The 18,356-nt window shown below is 43.1% G+C and overlaps 1 protein-coding gene across 6 annotated transcripts in view; it reads right to left on the bottom strand.

Moving 5' to 3' along the window:
- Window positions 1–2,885: 2,885 nt before the first annotated feature.
- LOC124033675 (liprin-beta-2-like) overlaps window positions 2,886–18,356 on the bottom strand; it is a 39,885-nt gene continuing 24,414 nt past the window's right edge. For all 6 annotated transcript variants that reach the window (XM_046345845.1, XM_046345847.1, XM_046345844.1 and 3 more), the window contains 17 exons: window positions 16,676–16,751; window positions 13,439–13,563; window positions 13,137–13,204; window positions 12,961–13,021; window positions 12,772–12,813; window positions 12,449–12,578; window positions 10,780–10,915; window positions 10,491–10,619; window positions 8,620–8,770; window positions 7,825–7,936; window positions 7,562–7,650; window positions 6,481–6,603; window positions 6,210–6,335; window positions 5,825–6,013; window positions 5,443–5,628; window positions 4,357–4,407; window positions 2,886–4,152 (listed from right to left, as the gene is read on the bottom strand). In XM_046345845.1, the coding sequence (XP_046201801.1) occupies window positions 4,141–4,152; window positions 4,357–4,407; window positions 5,443–5,628; window positions 5,825–6,013; window positions 6,210–6,335; window positions 6,481–6,603; window positions 7,562–7,650; window positions 7,825–7,936; window positions 8,620–8,770; window positions 10,491–10,619; window positions 10,780–10,915; window positions 12,449–12,578; window positions 12,772–12,813; window positions 12,961–13,021; window positions 13,137–13,204; window positions 13,439–13,563; window positions 16,676–16,751 (1,806 nt within the window). In that variant the 3' untranslated portion in view covers window positions 2,886–4,140. The remainder of the gene's footprint in view (window positions 4,153–4,356; window positions 4,408–5,442; window positions 5,629–5,824; window positions 6,014–6,209; window positions 6,336–6,480; window positions 6,604–7,561; window positions 7,651–7,824; window positions 7,937–8,619; window positions 8,771–10,490; window positions 10,620–10,779; window positions 10,916–12,448; window positions 12,579–12,771; window positions 12,814–12,960; window positions 13,022–13,136; window positions 13,205–13,438; window positions 13,564–16,675; window positions 16,752–18,356) is intronic.

Here is an 18,356-nt window from a genome sequence, read left to right as displayed (position 1 = left end):
AGAGGGCTCCAGAGGGGTGGTGACTACAGGAGGAGAAGGCTCCAGAGGGGTGGTGACTACAGGAGGAGAAGGCTCCAGAGGGGTGGTGACTACAGGAGGAAAAGGCTCCAGAGGGGTGGTGACTACAGGAGGAGAAGGCTCCAGAGGGTTGGTGACTACAGGAGGAGAAGGCTCCAGAGGGGTGGTGACTACAGGAGGAGAGGGCTCCAGAGGGGTGGTGACTACAGGAGGAGAGGGCTCCAGAGGGGTAGTGACTACAGGAGGAGAAGGCTCCAGAGGGGTGGTGACTACAGGAGGAGAGGGCTCCAGAGGGGTGGTGACTACAGGAGGAGAGGGCTCCAGAGGGGTAGTGACTACAGGAGGAGAGGGCTCCAGAGGGGTGGTGACTACAGGAGGAGAAGGCTCCAGAGGGGTGGTGACTACAGGAGGAGAAGGCTCCAGAGGGGTGGTGACTACAGGAGGAGAAGTCTCCAGAGGGGTGGTGACTACAGGAGAAGTCTCCAGAGGGGTGGTGACTACAGGAGAGGGCTCCAGAGGGGTGGTGACTACAGGAGAGGGCTCCAGAGGGGTGGTGACTACAGGAGGAGAGGGCTCCAGAGGGGTGGTGACTACAGGAGGAGAGGGCTCCAGAGGGGTGGTGACTACAGGAGGAGAGGGCTCCAGAGGGGTGGTGACTACAGGAGGAGAGGGCTCCAGAGGGGTGGTGACTACAGGAGGAGAGGGCTCCAGAGGGGTGGTGACTACAGGAGGAGAAGGCTCCAGGGGGGTGGTGACTACAGGAGGAGAAGGCTCCAGGGGGGTGGTGACTACAGGAGGAGAGGGCTCCAGAGGGGTAGTGACTACAGGAGGAGAGGGCTCCAGAGGGGTAGTGACTACAGGAAGAGCAGGCTCCAAAGGGGAGGTTTCTAAAGACTGCAGGAGGAGAGTTCTCCAGAGGGGAGGTGGCTGTAGACTGCAGAAGCAGAGGGCTCTAGATGGGAGGTGGCTTTAGGAGGAGACGGCTCCAGAGGGGACATGACCACTGTCCTCGACTGGCAAACTGCAAGACATTAGGACAACCACTGAAACAGAATCCTTTGCACCAACATGTGGTTATGGTCATCCGATCAAGATGAACCAATCACTATCGGATCAAGATGTCACTTCTTCATTTGGGATTAAAATGTGTGTCTTATTCGTCCACTGTGTCCACATTGTGAACAGATTTTTAGAGGGCGGGCTAATGATTATTTTAATGGTTTGACTGTCCAGTTGCATCTACACTTGTGAGATATGCAGACACAATGCATGCCTGACAACGTCCATGTGGTCTACACCGGTCTACATATGTGGGCACAATCAGGATGAGGAAACAAATCAGGACAAATAATGGATGTGAGCACCAGGTATGAATGGGGCTAGAGACGTTGCCAAAAGGTTGCAGCCATAGAGAATGATAGATGCCTCTAGTGGTTCAAATGCATGCATAGCGCCATTGAAGACTTCCACCATTTTAATGTAGTCACAGATTATCCATTATATTGACCAGATCCCCCCCCCCCCACACACATCCTGAAATTGCATTTTTGCCCCAACCTAGTTTTATCATTGGAATGTGATACAAAATGATGCAACGGTGTGCTTCAGGACTACGCGGACGCCTCCGAGCGTCTGCTTTTTGGAGTGTTTATCCGACTGGACAATAAAATAAGATGAACGTCCCCCTTGATTTTAAAACCAAAGTTGCACCCCTGTGCATAGGGGTTGTTTTGATGTGTCAGAGGTGGAACTGCATTAGAGCTATAAAATCCACAAGTCCCAGCTTTATACCAAAGCAGACAATGTCATTGTCTGCACAGATTCACAGAAACCCTTTGTTCACAAGTTTGAACTCTGGAAAGTGAGATGTAACCTACACCTCAGTTAGGATGATAGAAATCATTATTTAGTTATAGTTTTTTAAGTCTAGGCATTAACGCTGAATGGTTAAGGTAAGGGTTAAATGTTTGGGATAGGCTTAAAACAAAAATGTAAAAACAACTTTCTATAGCTGGATTTGAACATGCATCTTTTGAAATAACACCCATCCACCATCATCATTCACAACACTTAGCAAAACTGAAACTTACTTGAAGGTAACAGCGCTCACTGTTGCCCCTAGTGGCCGGTTCACGCCATCTGTCAATACTGACTTGAATATAGGCCAAAATGTTTTTTCTTAAAGTTGCCAGGATGTCACATGTCCTACTTATATCCATACACCCGTGCAACCTAAGCATTATGAAGCTTCTATTCAATCAGGTAAGCAACACATAGCAAATAAGCCTGTCATAGACCTACAAACAAAAACTCCTCGCTTGGTGAGTGGAAAAAATTAAAAAACCTGCACCTGCTGGAGAACACAGATTTTAGGCCCAGTTATCCCTGTTGCTTCACCTCTTGCTCCCTGACATAGTCAACTGGGTGGGACTTCCAACTTCATTGGCTGATCCTTCCTTGTAACCCTGTTAGAGTCTAGCCCAACCGGGTCATGAGGAGGAATCAGCCAATCATAAAGAAGAAAATTGACTACTTCAAAATGGAGATTGCCTCAATGTTACTGTCTATGCTGTCACAGATGCTATTATGGCACAGATACAAAGATGAGTCCTCTAGCCATCTCTGGTTGCAGCACAGATGGTTGATATGCTAATCATTATTAACCGTTATTTCACTAGATAACCTGGGTAAGAGGTTGAGGGAAGAGGTGGGGGTTGAATGAACCCATAGGAAGATGGGGATAATTAGCTGACCATGGTATTATGATCAGCTAGGTTGGTAATGTAGCCAGGATACAGGCTACTCACATGTATTGTCATATAACCCTAGTCTGGTTCTGTACCTTCAACAATATTCTGGTTCATGTATACTGGAAATGTGAGACATTTTATTTTGAGATGCTTTAATACATCCTTGATGGTCAATGAAACTGATGTAAACTGATGCAAGAGAGAGAGAAAGAAAATGTACCATAGACAGTAATTCATCCACAACATGCATTCTAGGTCTTTCTCTCCATATCCACTTACACAGAAGTGGTAATGAATTAGGTTGACGATTGGTGCCGCACTAGTAAACTAGACAGCAAATAGAACGCATTGCACTATGCATCTACACAGAACTGCATAGGTCTTTGAGTTATGTAGATACTAACCAGGAAACGAGGTCAAACACTTGATATAGACAATGTATATTATATGGATTGTAATGAGAATTAAAAAAGGTGGAAACATTTACCTTTACACTGAGCCTTTCATGTAAAATACTTGTTTAACAGGGTTATCCCTCCTTCCTTATTAAATTCTATAAAACTCAAATAAAAAGGGATTCCAATCCTGAGACATGTCCTTGCCTTTTTAAACCAGTAGAGGGCAGTGCTAGACCAATCATACAGATCGCAGGACTTACTTTTTTTCCTCCTCTTTTCTTGTTTCAGACAGTAATGAACTATTCTTTGACAGGGATATAATTGTTCACGTTGAACAGACCAAGAATAACTTTTGCTGCCATGTCTACAAAATCAGTCGTGGACAAGTAGAGGAGTGAGATGGTCTGAATTTCGGTAAATCACGTGACATTCCTCCAACTACTAATTATGAAATGCAAAGAGAAGTCCTAATGTAGATTGCGCTGTTGAATGTTTTCCTGTTTATTTTCTGCATCTTTCCCAATAAAGATAACATACGGTCATCATGTTTGTACTTTAAGATGTTGGCACTCTAATAGTGTCTGAACTGGTCATTGATGTTTTGTTCTTCCAATCTGACTGTTGGATACATCTGCCTTTTTGGATTTATTTATTTTTGCCATAAGGTTGAAATTGAGTGACTTCCATAACGGAATAACATTTTTGATCCAAGAAGTTGCTTTGATACTGTATATATGTTTTTACAGCCACCGATTTCCCTCTATCACAGCTGAATAAATGGTGTGGGGTTAAACCTAAAAATAGGGTTCAGAGTCATCCTCCACTTCTGATCTTCACGAGGGTGAGCACACAGAGGGCTTTCTGCTGGTTTGAGTTTTGCTTCTCACAACTTCCAAAGCAGAATCTGGTCACAGCTTTTTCTCTTTACACTGAAGTAACACATATGGAGCCTATACAGACGTCAACGCATGACTCTAATGATGGACCTGAGGATACAATGAAGACCATAATGTTGAACCAATATGGAGAGGAGCATGGTATGCAACAGTAGTCCAACATACGGAATTATACTCCACCTACTGTAGCATTGTAACTTGAGCCATAGCATCACACACACCATGAGGGAAAATGACATACTGTATGATAAATTACATATCTTCAGTTCTCTGAAAAAGAATGCTAAAACTCACCAGGTTGTTCCCAGAGTCTGAGCTGGAGACAGAACTGTCCTCAGTGTATGCCTGATGGAACATGAATCAGCAATCTGAAAACTTCAGCATTCATGGCTTACCAGTCACATGTTAGTATACATGTAAATTCAGGTGTGCATTGATGGAATAATTATTTGAAGCCACTGTAGCATTATGATTGTCTATAATCCATGATCTGTGTTATAGTGGAGTCAGCAAGAGCACTTTGCTTCAAAGAGTCAACATTGTTCAGTTTGACCAGTACCCCTATCATCTTTCACCACTATAAATAATGCATTTAGGACAACAATTAAAATTAACTACACTATCAAACATGCAGCATACAAAAAGCAAGCACCTGCAAATTCTTTTTATTTTCAATATATAATTATAGGATAACCGAGTTGGGTAATGTGTGCAAACCTGAATTATCATGACAGCACCTTGTATTTTGTGAATTTTTACAGTTACTAAATGTAACACAAAATAAATCAAACAAGCTTATATAATTGGTATTAATTTTTGTACATTGTACCATAACTCAAGAAAGGCCGTTGACAGCTAAGCTACCCTAAATCCAGCAAGGTAAGGAGGAATGCTACAATGGTCAGTAACACATAGGGGTCATGTTCTGAAGCAATGGCAGAAGATAGGAAAGTTGAATCCATCTAATTTATCCAGGAATGCAGAGAGCGGTTTTCAAAGGAAACCATTATACAACCGTAAAATTATGAATCCTCATTTAGCCGGTCAGGTCAGTCATGATTTCAACATATCCAGGTCAAATACTTGATAAGCATATCCAGTAAATAAGTAAGTAAATCCAGCTAATTATAATACAGGATGTCCAGATAATAACCAATGAGTACATCCACATCATTATATGCACACACACTGTAGCTTGTCCAGCAAATAACCATTTGGTGATAAAATCAATGCGTTAGAATTTCCCACGAATAAAAAATCAGCACCTTGATTCAGGGAGAACGGGGGCATGTTTACATAGACATGTGAGGCAGGGTTAAAAGCCATAAGATTTGCAGTCATTGGCTGAGGGGAGTGTCAGTGTCAGCTTTTGGGCCCCACCTGCTCCCGCCTCTCTGGCTCTCTGTCCAGGATGGGGCTAAGGCCTCGGACCCCTGCGTACGGCCGGTGGGAAACCCCATTCATGGCTGAAAGGCCCCCACTGTCTATCGGGCAGATGTAGTCTGCCAAGTCATCCGGCCTCCTCTTCCTCAGATGACTGAAGTGGGTGAAACCAAGCTTCTTGGGCTGAAATAATATAGGAAGGCAAGAGCTTAAGCTTGGGTCCTTTGTACACAGTATGTACGTTGAACAATAACTACTGTGTATTATTTCTAAAACTGAATACAAGAAAATTAGTCAGATGTCATTACATGTACAGAGTATTCACAGCACGTTATAGGGTAATCACAGGCCCTCTTCCATGGACACACAGCAGTCGTACCCGGACTTTGGCGGCGGTAGTGAGGGGTGCATGGCCGGTGGCGTTGGCATACTCCCGTTTCTCCAGAGAGGCCTGCGTCCCCACCAGGGCGGTAAAGGCGGTGGCCAGGTGGCGGCGGAGCAGGGTCTTCTGAGGGGGGATGTTCAGCAGCATGGCCAGGGTCTCAGAGCTGAACCGCAGCTCCAGAATCTAAAGTACAGGGTTAGAGGACAGGGCTGGAGCTCACTCAGGTAGGAACACAACCATTTATAAGTGCTGCATCCCGATTCTCCTGTCTTCTTCCAAAGTGTGTTCCTGCAGATGACGGGGGGGTGTGCAGCTGCACACTTCAGAAAAGTTTGGGGAATTGGGATGCATGCATGGTTCTGAGGTGCAGTCCACTCACAATGAGACCTCCATGGACCCCACTGCCCCGTAGGTTGGGTGCATACTCAGCCAGGTCCACCGCCCGAAGCCACTCCATCACACGATGGTTGGACCATTGGATCACCTCTGAGGGAGAGGGGTTCCTCTGACCAGGGAGAGAGCGAAATGAGACAGTTCCTCCACTGAGCAGTAAAATCTTATCGTTAAACAAATCTTAATTTCTCATCCTTCATTCCAACTTTTCCCCTCAGTCACTCATTCCCCCCACCTCAGGGTTCCCACCCTCTCACCTCCTCTCCAGGCCTGCGTCGGAGGCAGTGGGGGTTGAACTTGTTGACATGGAGGACGTGGATAGCACACTTTATACTGAGGTGATGAAGCTGACTGGTCACCTTCAGGAAAAGCAGGTCATTCTGGGAAACAGTTTAGATACTGTAGTTCAGTAGGAAAGCTTGGGCGTATTCACTAATTCAGTAGGAAAGCTAGGGCATATTCACTGTAATTCAGTAGGAAAGCTAGGGCGTATTCACTGTAATCCCTGTAGTTCAGTAGGAAAGCTAGGGCGTATTCCCTGTAGGTCAGTAGGAAAGCTAGGGCGTATTCCCTGTAGTTCAGTAGGAAAGCTAGGGCGTATTCCCTGTAGTTCAGTAGGAAAGCTAGGGCGTATTCCCTGTAGTTCAGTAGGAAAGCTAGGGCGTATTCCCTGTAGTTCAGTAGGAAAGCTAGGGCGTATTCCCTGTAGTTCAGTAGGAAAGCTAGGGCGTATTCCCTGTAGTTCAGTATTCCCTGTAGTTCAGTAGGAAAGCTAGGGCGTATTCCCTGTAGTTCAGTAGGAAAGCTAGGGCGTATTCCCTGTAGTTCAGTAGGAAAGCTAGGGCGTATTCCTGTAATTCAGTAGGAAAGCTAGGGCGTATTCTGTAGTTCAGTAGGAAAGCCTGTAGTTCAGTAGTATTCCCTGTAGAGGGAAAGCTAGGGCGTATTCCCTGTAGTTCAGTAGGAAAGCTAGGGCGTATTCCCTGTAGTTCAGTAGGAAAGCTAGGGCGTATTCCCTGTAGTTCAGTAGGAAAGCTAGGGCGTATTCCCTGTAGTTCAGTAGGAAAGCTAGGGCGTATTCCCTGTAGTTCAGTAGGAAAGCTAGGGCGTATTCCCTGTAGTTCTAGGGCGTATTCCCTGTAGTTCAGTAGGAAAGCTAGGGCGTATTCCCTGTAGTTCAGTAGGAAAGCTAGGGCGTATTCCCTGTAGTTCAGTAGGAAAGCTAGGGCATATTCACTGTATGGGAACCCTTTTATATTAAATGGTGATATCAAATGAGAGCATTTACACTCAACATTTCTTGTACGATTCACTTAAAAAGACATTGTTTAGCCTTACCACGGTGAGATACTGGAGCATCCTGCCATCCACTCGCCCCTCGTGGAACTGGTCCTTGTACTGAGGAAGACCTATGTCATCCAACCATCCTGCATGTCACCAATCAGAGTTAAAATGTTTAACTTCCTTCTAAACAAGGACCATTTTCCAGCAAAATATCCTACAGACAATGCAGTTGACTCATTATACATCTCAAATATGACATTTCTGGTCATGTCTGAATATAGTAGATTTGAATTGTACAGTTTAAGTTGTATACGTACGTGTAACCCAGATGTGGTCCAGCTCAGAGGACTTCTCCAGGGCTTTAGTACTGAACCCCCTTAGAGCCAGCTGTAATTTCTTCCTGTGTAGCGGGTGATTGATACCCATTTCCTGTGGACACAGAATAATGTACATTCAAATAAAGTTCAAACACATGCAAGGTTTTACCAATCAATGTTTATATGTTCAGAACATGATCCTGATTCCTGCAGTGCTACATGTTCTCCAGAGAGTATTATGACAACAGTGTCCATAAGGAATCCTGCGGAGACTGAGAAGTTCTGAGTGACTGACAACCTACTTGTGACCCTGAGACTGTCCTAATATAGACACCATACAAGCAACCATTCTGTATGTTTTTAAGTTCAGAGTAGAAATTTTCCCTCAATTCTTTTACAATTTGCATTTAATTTATTTTACCAGGTAGGCTAGTTGAGAACAAGTTCTCATTTGCAACTGCGACCTGGTCAACATAAAGCAAAGCAGTGTGACAGACAACAACACAGAGTTACACATGTAGTAAACAATAAAGCCAATAACACAATAAACAAGTCAATGACACAGTATTAAAAATTAAGTATATATACAGTGTGTGCAAAAGGCATGAGGAGGTAGGCAATAAATAGGCCATAGGAGCGAATAATTACAATTTAATAGATTAACACTGGAGTGATAAATGAGCAGATGATATGCAAGTAGAGATACTGGTGAGCAAAAGAGCAGAAAAGTAAATAAAATAAAAACAGTATGTAAGATTGGGTGGGCTATTTACAGATGGACTATGTACAGCTAACCTTCTCAAAGTCCTGTGGCCTTGCGGACAGGAGCGTCTGTCCGTTGTCGACCCACTGCCGGGTCAGGTTGACGTACTGGCCTAGACCATAATCCTCCAGCCAACCACACACCTGCTCTCTGGTCCACTGGCTGAATGGTGTGTTCATATCCCTGATAGACAGAATGAGAGAAGTTAGATTAAGAACGCTTGAGAGAGAGAACAGAAGCAAAACGAGGTTCTCTGTCTACATATATTGTATATGGCCTATTCAACATCTATACGATATGAACAGTATGCCCTATATTGAAACAGGTGCAGTAGCAAACACATGTGACTTATTTCAGAAAACTAGGCGTATCTCGTAATGTCACTACTTCACAGGAGAGGTATTTGAATGGAATTTATAGATTTTCTTCTCAAAAGCATTTTTTGGCAGAAATGCCTTCTGGAACATGTGAACTTTCATGTGCCTTAAAATCAAACTTGTATGCCGTCTAAAAAAAAATAGTTTTTGTTCAATTACAAGCAGAGTTGGTTTAACCATGGAAAAGACAGTAAAGGGCATAATTAGTCAGGTGTACAACTGAATGCACTCAACTGAAATGTGTCTTCCACATATAACCAACTCTTTGAATCAGAGAGGTGCAAAGGGCTGCCTTAAATCGACAGCCACGTCTTCGTCGCTTTGTAATTTTTACCTTGTCAGCTCGGGATTCAATACAGCAACCTTTTGGTTACTGGCCTAACGCTCCTACCCGCGAGGCTACCTGCCGCTAGCCATGATTGGCTGAGAGAATGGTTGGGCTGGACATGCTGAGAGATGATTTCAGAATGTGCTGTCATGTAGCACTCTTCCGTCTATAACATTAGCTGCTAAATATGTCTAGGTAATCCTTTCTAAAGTGGCTTTTTTTGAAAGATATCACAAAAATCTGCACAAGTGTTGCTAAGGCGCTCCACTTTCTGGAGGACCGAGTTTTTAAATCAGTGGAATGCCTGGTGGAAGCAGAGTATGATAGCTAAGGAGATGGTGTTTGATTGCAAATGCAGAGGGAGCCAAAGAGAACAAGGAAGGCTGTTGAATAAAACACCTGTCTGGATTACATTTTCAAAACTAAGGGCAACCATGGCATTTGTGATAAAGAGGGAGAAGCATTCATCCATGTATACGGGTAAGGGAGACTAGCAAGCTACATTTTCATATATTCTACATTTCTAATTTTGTTAGAATGTCGTTTTCATTGCCCGTTAAAGAGTAGTGTTAGCTAGCTAGCTAACATTGTGTGTATGATCTGTGTAGTAATGTTTTCATATTTCAGAGCTATTTGCATTGCTAGTTATAGACTAACATTGAACTTAGCTCATTTGTTAGCTTTAGCTACCTGTAGATTCATGCAGGGCAGTAACGTTATGAGTTGGGATTATGGTTAATTGTATGGGTAGCTAGACAGCTACATGTCTCAACAAAAGACTCCACTATGCAAGTAACCATTTCACGGTACCGTTTACACCTAACAAGCCAGAAACTAAGAAAAAACCATTGTTTAGAAAGCCGCTATTAATTCCCTGGTATTCTAGATTTATATATACACGTATATATTAAATGCATGGGTGAATTGGTGTTAAAATGAACCAGTTATGCTATTTTTATGTAATGTTATACATAAGACCAAATCGAGGCGGTTGGTCACACTTTATTTGTATAGATGGTCATACTATCAACAAGTCATCTGTTGATAAGCAACTGTTTGCTAAGGTTAAGGTTAGGTTTAGAATCAGTGTTAGAGTAGGGGTTAAGGTTAGCAGAAATGTTACTACATTGTTAATTCATGCCAATAATTTATTGGGGAATTAGGTGTGTCAAGGACTTATCCCCAAATCCAGTCTTACCGAACAGTGCTGCCAGACTCAGGGGTCCGGGTCAGTCTTGGCCCCGCTGTGGCACGCAGCCCCCCTCTCCTAAACTGGTTTGATTCCAGGTCCTCCCCCTGCAGACCCCCTGACTGGGTCCGCCTGATCCTGGAGGAGAGGACCGTATTTGATTTCACAGACATACTGTACATAATATTCAAGACTTGGGCGTCATTCACATTCCTTAGCTTGCCAATTTGAGGTATATGCTCAATCTACTGTATATATTTTATTTTAAAAATATATTTAAAGAATATATACCACTCACTTTCCCCAGAGCTTTCTGATACTGTTATTGTTCTTCAAGTGTTCTGGTGAGCCAATAGTCCGTTGACCTGACTCCGCCCCTGAAGACTGGGGTGAAAGATCAGAGGATGAGGTGTCGTCCATTTTCTCTGTCTTTCCTGTACGAAGGGGGGGGGGGGGGAGATCAACAAAAAGTATCTTTATTTTCTAGTTGTGTATCTATCATTGAAACATTTAAAATCGGACGTTTACATCTGGGAAAAGGTTCTGGTTAAGCTTTAATTTGAGTTTCTTTTGAAAATGTGCAATGCAAGGATAAAAACAATCAACTCGTTCAAATTTTTTTATTTCTTTCCGGGACTGCAAAACAAATAGCTGATGTTATCTTGGTGAAAAAAAGTTTCATACAGGCGGTGAACCTTCAAAAAGACTTGAATCTTAATGACTGAATTATGTTTATTGCCAATAGCCTGTGAAGAGAAATAGCACAAACATGTTAATTAACTCAGACTAGTGCCATGGACACCCTACGTGAACATATTCCTGAAATATAAGGAACATGAATGTATTGGAAATTCCAAATTGTATGCTGTCATCTTACAGAGCACTGACACACATATTTACCCCGACAGACATTTTCCTAGTCCCCAGGTCCAGAACAAATTAAATGAAATGTACAGCATTATACCATGAGCCATGAATGCAGGACTCCCATCGTATGAGCATCAAAAAAAATGTATTAAGCAACATCTCAACTTCTCTCCCCCATGTGACCTACTTGTGCATGTACAGACATGTATGTAACCGATAGATGCACACGCACACATTGAAAAGCATAAACATGTGTATGTCAATTGTAAACTATTTTGTCTGTAATGTATTTTTCGATATGTGTCGAACCCCAGTAAGACTCACTGATAGGCCCACTAGGGGATTGGTAGAGCTTTGCTTTCTCATGTTTGTATTGGAGGCCTTTGGCTCTAACCGACCACCCAAAAGGAGTGAGAGCACATAGAAAGGGGTTCCAGCTGCTGGGCCTGTGCCTGTTTATGTGCACAGCACAAAACCCACCACTGCATCCATAATATGGCACCAGTTACAGCTGGGAGGCCAATATAGATTCATTTTGTGGGAGGATCATATACTCATGGACTTGATTCCTGCCACTCCAAAGTCCAGGGTGGAGTTGAGGTGAGTGTGGTCCATGAGAGAGGGTGGGGTTGTGTGGACCGTGGTCATTTAGAAAGAGAAGGTGGAATTGGGGTAAGTGTGGTCTGTGAGAGAGAGGGTGGGTTGGGTTCAGTGTGGTCGACCAGAAAGAGGGTGGGGTTGTGAACATGGTGTATGTCAAGGCAGTCAGGAATATCCCTGAAAACCTTTGCTCCGGCTGGGGCCTCACCGCTATTGGCTTTGATCAAAGTGCCACTAGCCACTGATCAGAGACCTGTGTATTTTCCCGGTCTCAAAATGGAGGACCAGGTCTTGGTCTGATCAGCTATCTGAGGCTTTGTGCTCTGTGTTGTAGAAGGGGCCAGAACTAAGCAGATATGGTTTCTCAGAGCAGGTCTGTCCACCATGCAACATAAGATACAGTGTAACCTAAGTATATCTTGAGGTGAAGGTGTCTGAAGCACTAATAGACAGTGTGTGTGTGGTGGGGGGGGGGGGGGTTAATGCTTCTTTAGGCTTACTTGAGTCTCCGTCTTCACTCCCCTCTGGAGACCTCTGGCTCTGTGTCTCACTGCACTCTCCCTCTCCATTATGCTCTGGGAAGGAGGCCTTCACCGGCAGGGTCTGGCATCGGTTATCTACAGGCCTATTCTGGAGAACAAACACAGACTAATGAAACAATTAGACCAATAGAAAATGTTTTGTTACTTTTGATTAATTGATTTATTTTCTATAAAATTCTAATTGACAAAACAATAATGTGGTCAGAAGTGTGACCTAAACACAATAAAGAACAGTAATGGTTAGATATGAAAGTGAAGAGTTTTGTTCACAGTTATAATACCTCAGTAGACACTTCAGCCTCTACAGGAATCACCACTACATGCTAGAGGTAGGAAAGGTGAAGAACAGTCATTAGATGACAAGGAGTCAGTGCTGTGATACAGATTGGGGAGAAAAGGGTAATGGCCTTTCTAGACAGATATTCTCACTCTGGGCAGTAAATGGTGTCAAGTGAAAATGTCCCCACTACCTTCAATGCAGATCCATTCTGTAGGTTGTCCATACTGCTTGATAAAAGTCGGGGATGTGTCCTGATAAAAATATATTATCTGATTATTCAATTTACAATGAATTATATTGGTTAGTGCAGCCCCATAGAGCTCTTAAAGAAGTCCCAGAAAAGGCATTCTATTCCCAGAGTCTCACCAGAGTTCTCTTTCCTTCTGGGCTGGCAGGTGGGACACGAGCTGTGGGGATGAACTGCTGAAGGACATCTGGACCAGAGGAGAGAGGAAGATGAGGACAGGGAGCGAGGAATATGACGGTAGTGCATTGTGACAATGAGGCTTCTGAACCATATTGGGCAGGATCAAACATTTTTGAATCCAAAAGTCACTTTCTACCGTCATATTGTGCCGACACTGAAAACTGGAGTAATTGTCAGTGTATGCTTGGGGCTGAGAAAACCATTTTTCCCCCATCTGAACATTCCCCTTCCTCTGACCCACCTCAGTCTCTTTGTTCTCTGGGAGTCCACCGGGAGGAACTGTCGTCATCACCACTCCATGCTCCCGTTCCTCACTGCTGCTCGATGGAGGACTCTCATTGGATATTGAGAGGATAGTGGGTGGAGCTATCAAAGAAAGAGTGTCATTGCTTCATACCAATGTTCTGCTCTCCAGTTCATTATGCAGTGGGGCAAAAAGTATTTAGTCAGCCATGAATTGTGCAAGTTCGCAAACTTAAAGATGAGAGGCCTGTAATTTTCATCATAGGTACACTTCAACTATGACAGACAAAATGAAAAGAAAAAAAAAATCCAGAAAATCACATTGTAGGATTTAATGAATTTATTTGCAAATGATGGTGGAAAATAATTATTTGGTCACCTACAAACAAGCAAGATTTCTGGCTCTCACAGACCTGTAACTTCTTTAACTTCTTTGAGATAGGGGGCGCTCTTAATTTTTGGATAAAAAACGTTCCCGTTTTAAACAAGATATTTTGTCACGAAAAGATGCTTGACTATGCATGTAATTGACAGCTTTGGAAAGAAAAAACTCACGTTTCCAAAACTGCAAAGATATTATCTGTGAGTGCCCCAGAACTAATGCTACAGGCGAAAACATGAAGTTTCATACAGGAAATGCCCCAGATTCTGAAGGCGCTGTGTTCCAATGTCTCCTTATATGGCTGTGAATGCGCCAGGAATGAGCCTGCCTGTCGTTTCTCCAAGGTGTCTGCAGCATTGTGACGTATTTGTAGGCATATCATTGGAAAATTGACCATAGACTACATTTACCAGGTGTCCGCCCAGTGTCCTGTGTCGAAATTATTGCGTAATCTCTAGGTCCATGCGCGTTCCATTTCTTCAGAAGAGAAGGTCAACTGCCACGAAGGATTTATCATTGATAGATATGTGAAAAACACCTTGAGGATAGATTCTAAACATTGTTTGCCATGTTTGTCGATATTATGGAGTTAATTTGGAAAGAAGTTCGCGTTTTAATGACTTTATTTATTTCTTTTTCTTTTTTTCTTACCCAAACGTGATGAAGAAAACAGAGCGATTTGTCAACAAATAATATTTTTGTAAAAACTTAACATTTGCTATCTAACAGTCTCTCCTCATTGAAGAACTTCAGATGTTTTCAAAGGTAAATGATTTTATTTGAATGCTTTTCTGGTTTTTGTGAAAATGTTAAATCCTAAAGCTAGGCTATCAATACTGTTACACAAATGCTTGTTTAGCTATGGTTCAAAAGCATATTTTGAAAATCTGTGATGACAGTGTTGTTAACAAAAGGCTAAGCTTGAGAGCGAATAGATTTATTTAATTTCATTTGCGATTTTCACGAATAGTTGACGTTGCGTTATGCTAATGAGCTTGCGGATAGATTTACACAATCCTGGATACAGGTTTTTTTCGTAGCTAAACGTGACGCAGAAAACGGAGCGATTTGTCCTAAACAAATAATCTTTCAGGAAAAACTGAACATTTGCTATCTAACTGAGAGTCTCCTCATTGAAACCATCCAAAGTTCTTCAAAGGTAAATTATTTTATTGGAATGCTTTTCTGGATTTTGTGAAAATGTTGCCTGCTGAATGCTAATGCTAAATGCTACACTAAATGCTACGCTAGCCATCAATACTGTTACAGAAATGCTTGTTTTGCTATGGTTGAGAAGCATATTTTGAAAATCTGAGATGACAGTGTTGTTAACAAAAGGCTAAGTTTGAGAGCTAGCATATTGATTTCATTTCATTTGCGATTTTCATGAATAGTTAACGTTGCATTATGGTAATGTGCTTGAGGCTGTCGTCACGATCCCGGATCCGGGATGGCTCGACGCAAGAAGTTAAGAGGCTCCTCTGTCCTCCACTCGTTACCTGTATTAATGGCACCTGTTTGAACTTGTTATCAGTATAAAAAACACCTGTCCACAACCTCAAACAGTCACACTCCAAACTCCACTATGGCCAAGACCAAAGAGCTGTCAAAGAACACCAGAAAATTGTAGACCTGCACCAGGCTGAGAAGACTGAATCTGCAATAGGTAAGCAGCAATTATTATTAGGAAATGGAAGACATACAAGACCACTGAATATCTCCCTCGATCTGGAGCTCCACGCAAGATCTCACCCGTGAGGTCAAAATGATCACAAGAACGGTGAGCAAAAATCCCAGAACCACACGGGGGGACCGAGTGAATGACCTGCAGAGAGCTGGGACCAAAGTAACAAAGCCTACCATCAGTAACACACTACACCGCCAGGGACTCAAATCCTGCAGTGCCAGACATGATCCCCTGCTTAAGCCAGTACATGTCCAGGCCCGTCTGAAGTTTGCTAGAGAGGATTTGCATGATCCAGAAGAATATTGGGAGAATGTCATGTGGTCAGATGAAACCAAAATATAACTTTTTGGTAAAAACTCAACCCGTCGTGTTTGGAGGACAAAGAATGCTGAGTTGCATCCAAAGAACACCATACCTACTGTGAAGCATGGGGGTGGAAACAGCATGCTTTGGGGCTGTTTTTCTGCAAAGGGACCAGGATGACTGATCCGTGTAAAGGCAAGAATGAATGGGGCCATGTATCGTGAGATTTTGAGTGAAAACCTCCTTCCATCAGCAAGGGCATTGAAGATGAAACGTGGCTGGATCTTTCAGCATGACAATGATCCCAAACACACACCACCCGGGCAACGAAGGAGTGGGTTCGTAAGAAGCATTTCAAGGTCCTGGAATGGCCTAGCCAGTCTCCAGATCTCAACCCCATAGAAAATCTTTGGAGGGAGTTTAAAGTCTGTGTTGCCCATCAACAGCCCCAAAACATCACTGCTCTAGAGGAGATCTGCATGGAGGAATGCGACAAAATACCAGCAATAGTGTGGAAAAACCTTGTGAAGACTTACAGAAAACGTTTGACCTCTGTCATTGCCAACAAAGGGTATATAACAAAATATTGAGAAACTTTTGTTATTGAGCAAATACTTATTTTCCACCATAATTAAAAATCTTTTTCTCATTTTGTCTGTCATAGTTGAAGTGTACCTATGATGAAAATTACTGCCTCTCATCTTTTTAAGTGGGAGAACTTGCACAATTGGTGGCTGACTAAATACTTTTTTTGCCCCACTGTACATTTGAATGTAAGGAATGTTTTACCCTTTGGTGGCTTTTCATTAAAACAATCAATCAATAACTAGAGTAGTACAATGTATGTTAGGGGAGGTTGGTACCTTGTCTTGGAGTCGCAACATCTCTGAACTGTCTGCACTGGACTAAGAGCAGTGTGAGCTCCTCAATACGCCGGTCCTGTAAAAGGGAGATGAATCCATACAGTACCTTGCAAAGTAGTTCTTCACATTTTGTGATACAACGTGGGATTAAAATGAATTTAAATTATCAATCTTCACAGAACACTAAATGCCAAAGTGGGAAAAAAATGTAATAAGTAAACATTGTTGTGTAAGTGTTCAGCTCCCCGAGTCGAACCATGTTAGAAAAACCTTTGGCTTCGATTACAGCTGTGAGTTTAGGGTAAATCTAAGAGCTTTGCAAAGCTGGATTAGGACATGTTTGTCAATTAAATTTGTCACTTCCTGTTGAACACAAAACGAGGGAGAGCTCAGTTGTGTTCCCAAGAAAGCTAAGGTAACTGAGCTAAAAACAACTACCCCACCGTAGCTCTCACTTCCATCATCATGAAGTGCTTTGAGAGACTAGTCAAGGACCATATCACCTCCACCCTACCTGACACCCTAGACCCACTCCAATTTGTTTACCGCCCCAATAGGCCTACAGACGACGCAATCACAACCACACTGCCCACTGCCCTAACCCATCTGGACAAGAGGAATACCTATGTGAGAATGCTGTTCATCGACTACAGCTCAGCATTTAACACCATAGTACCCTCTAAACTCGTCATCAAGCTCGAGACCCTGGATCTCGACCCCGCCCTGTGCAACTGGGTACTGGACTTCCTGACGGACCGCCCCCCAGGTGGTGAGGATAGGTAACAATATCTCCACCCCGCTGATCCTCAACACTGGGGGCCTACAAGGGTGCGTTCTGAGCCCTCTCCTGTACTCCCTGTTCACCCATGACTGTGTGGCCATGCACACCTCCAACTCAATCATCAAGTTTGCAGGTGACACTACAGTGGTAGGCTTGATTACCAACAACGACGAGACGGCATACAAGGAGGAGTTGCGGGCCCTCGGAGTGTGGTGTCAGGACAATCACCTCACACTGACCTCACACGAGGTCAGTAAAGCTGGTACAGGTGTACAGGTGCATCAAAGCAGGGGCCGAGAGACTAAAAGCAGGGGCCGAGAGACTAAAAGCAGGGGCCGAGAGACTAAAAGCAGGGGCCGAGAGACTAAAAACAGGGGCCGAGAGACTAAAAACAGCTTCTCTCTCAAGGTCAAACTGTTAAACAGCCTCCACTAACATCGAGTGGTTGCTGCCAACATACTGACTCCACTCCAGCCACTTTAATAATGGAAAAAATTGTGATTGTTTTTATCACTAGCCACTTTAAACAATGCCACTTAATATATGTTTACATACCCTACATGACTCATCTCATATATATATATATACACACACTGTACTCGATACCATCTACTGCATCTTGCCTATGCTGTTCTCTACCATCACTCATTCATATATTTTTACGTACATATTCTTCATCCCTTTACACTTGTGTGTATAAGGTAGTTGTTGTGAAATTGTTATGTTAGATTACTCGTTGGTTATTACTGCATTGTCAGAACTAGAAGCACAAGCATTTCACTACACTCACATTAACATCTGCTAACCATGTGACTAATAAAATTTGATTCGATTTGTTGTTTTGAAAGTGTATTGGAAAGTTCTAGTAGCTAGCTAACATTTTAGTTTGGATCTCACAAC

Source organism: Oncorhynchus gorbuscha, linkage group LG04 (genome assembly GCF_021184085.1).
Source record: "Oncorhynchus gorbuscha isolate QuinsamMale2020 ecotype Even-year linkage group LG04, OgorEven_v1.0, whole genome shotgun sequence".
Lineage (NCBI taxonomy): Eukaryota > Metazoa > Chordata > Actinopteri > Salmoniformes > Salmonidae > Oncorhynchus > Oncorhynchus gorbuscha.
This window is presented reverse-complemented; position numbering and strand designations above follow the sequence as displayed.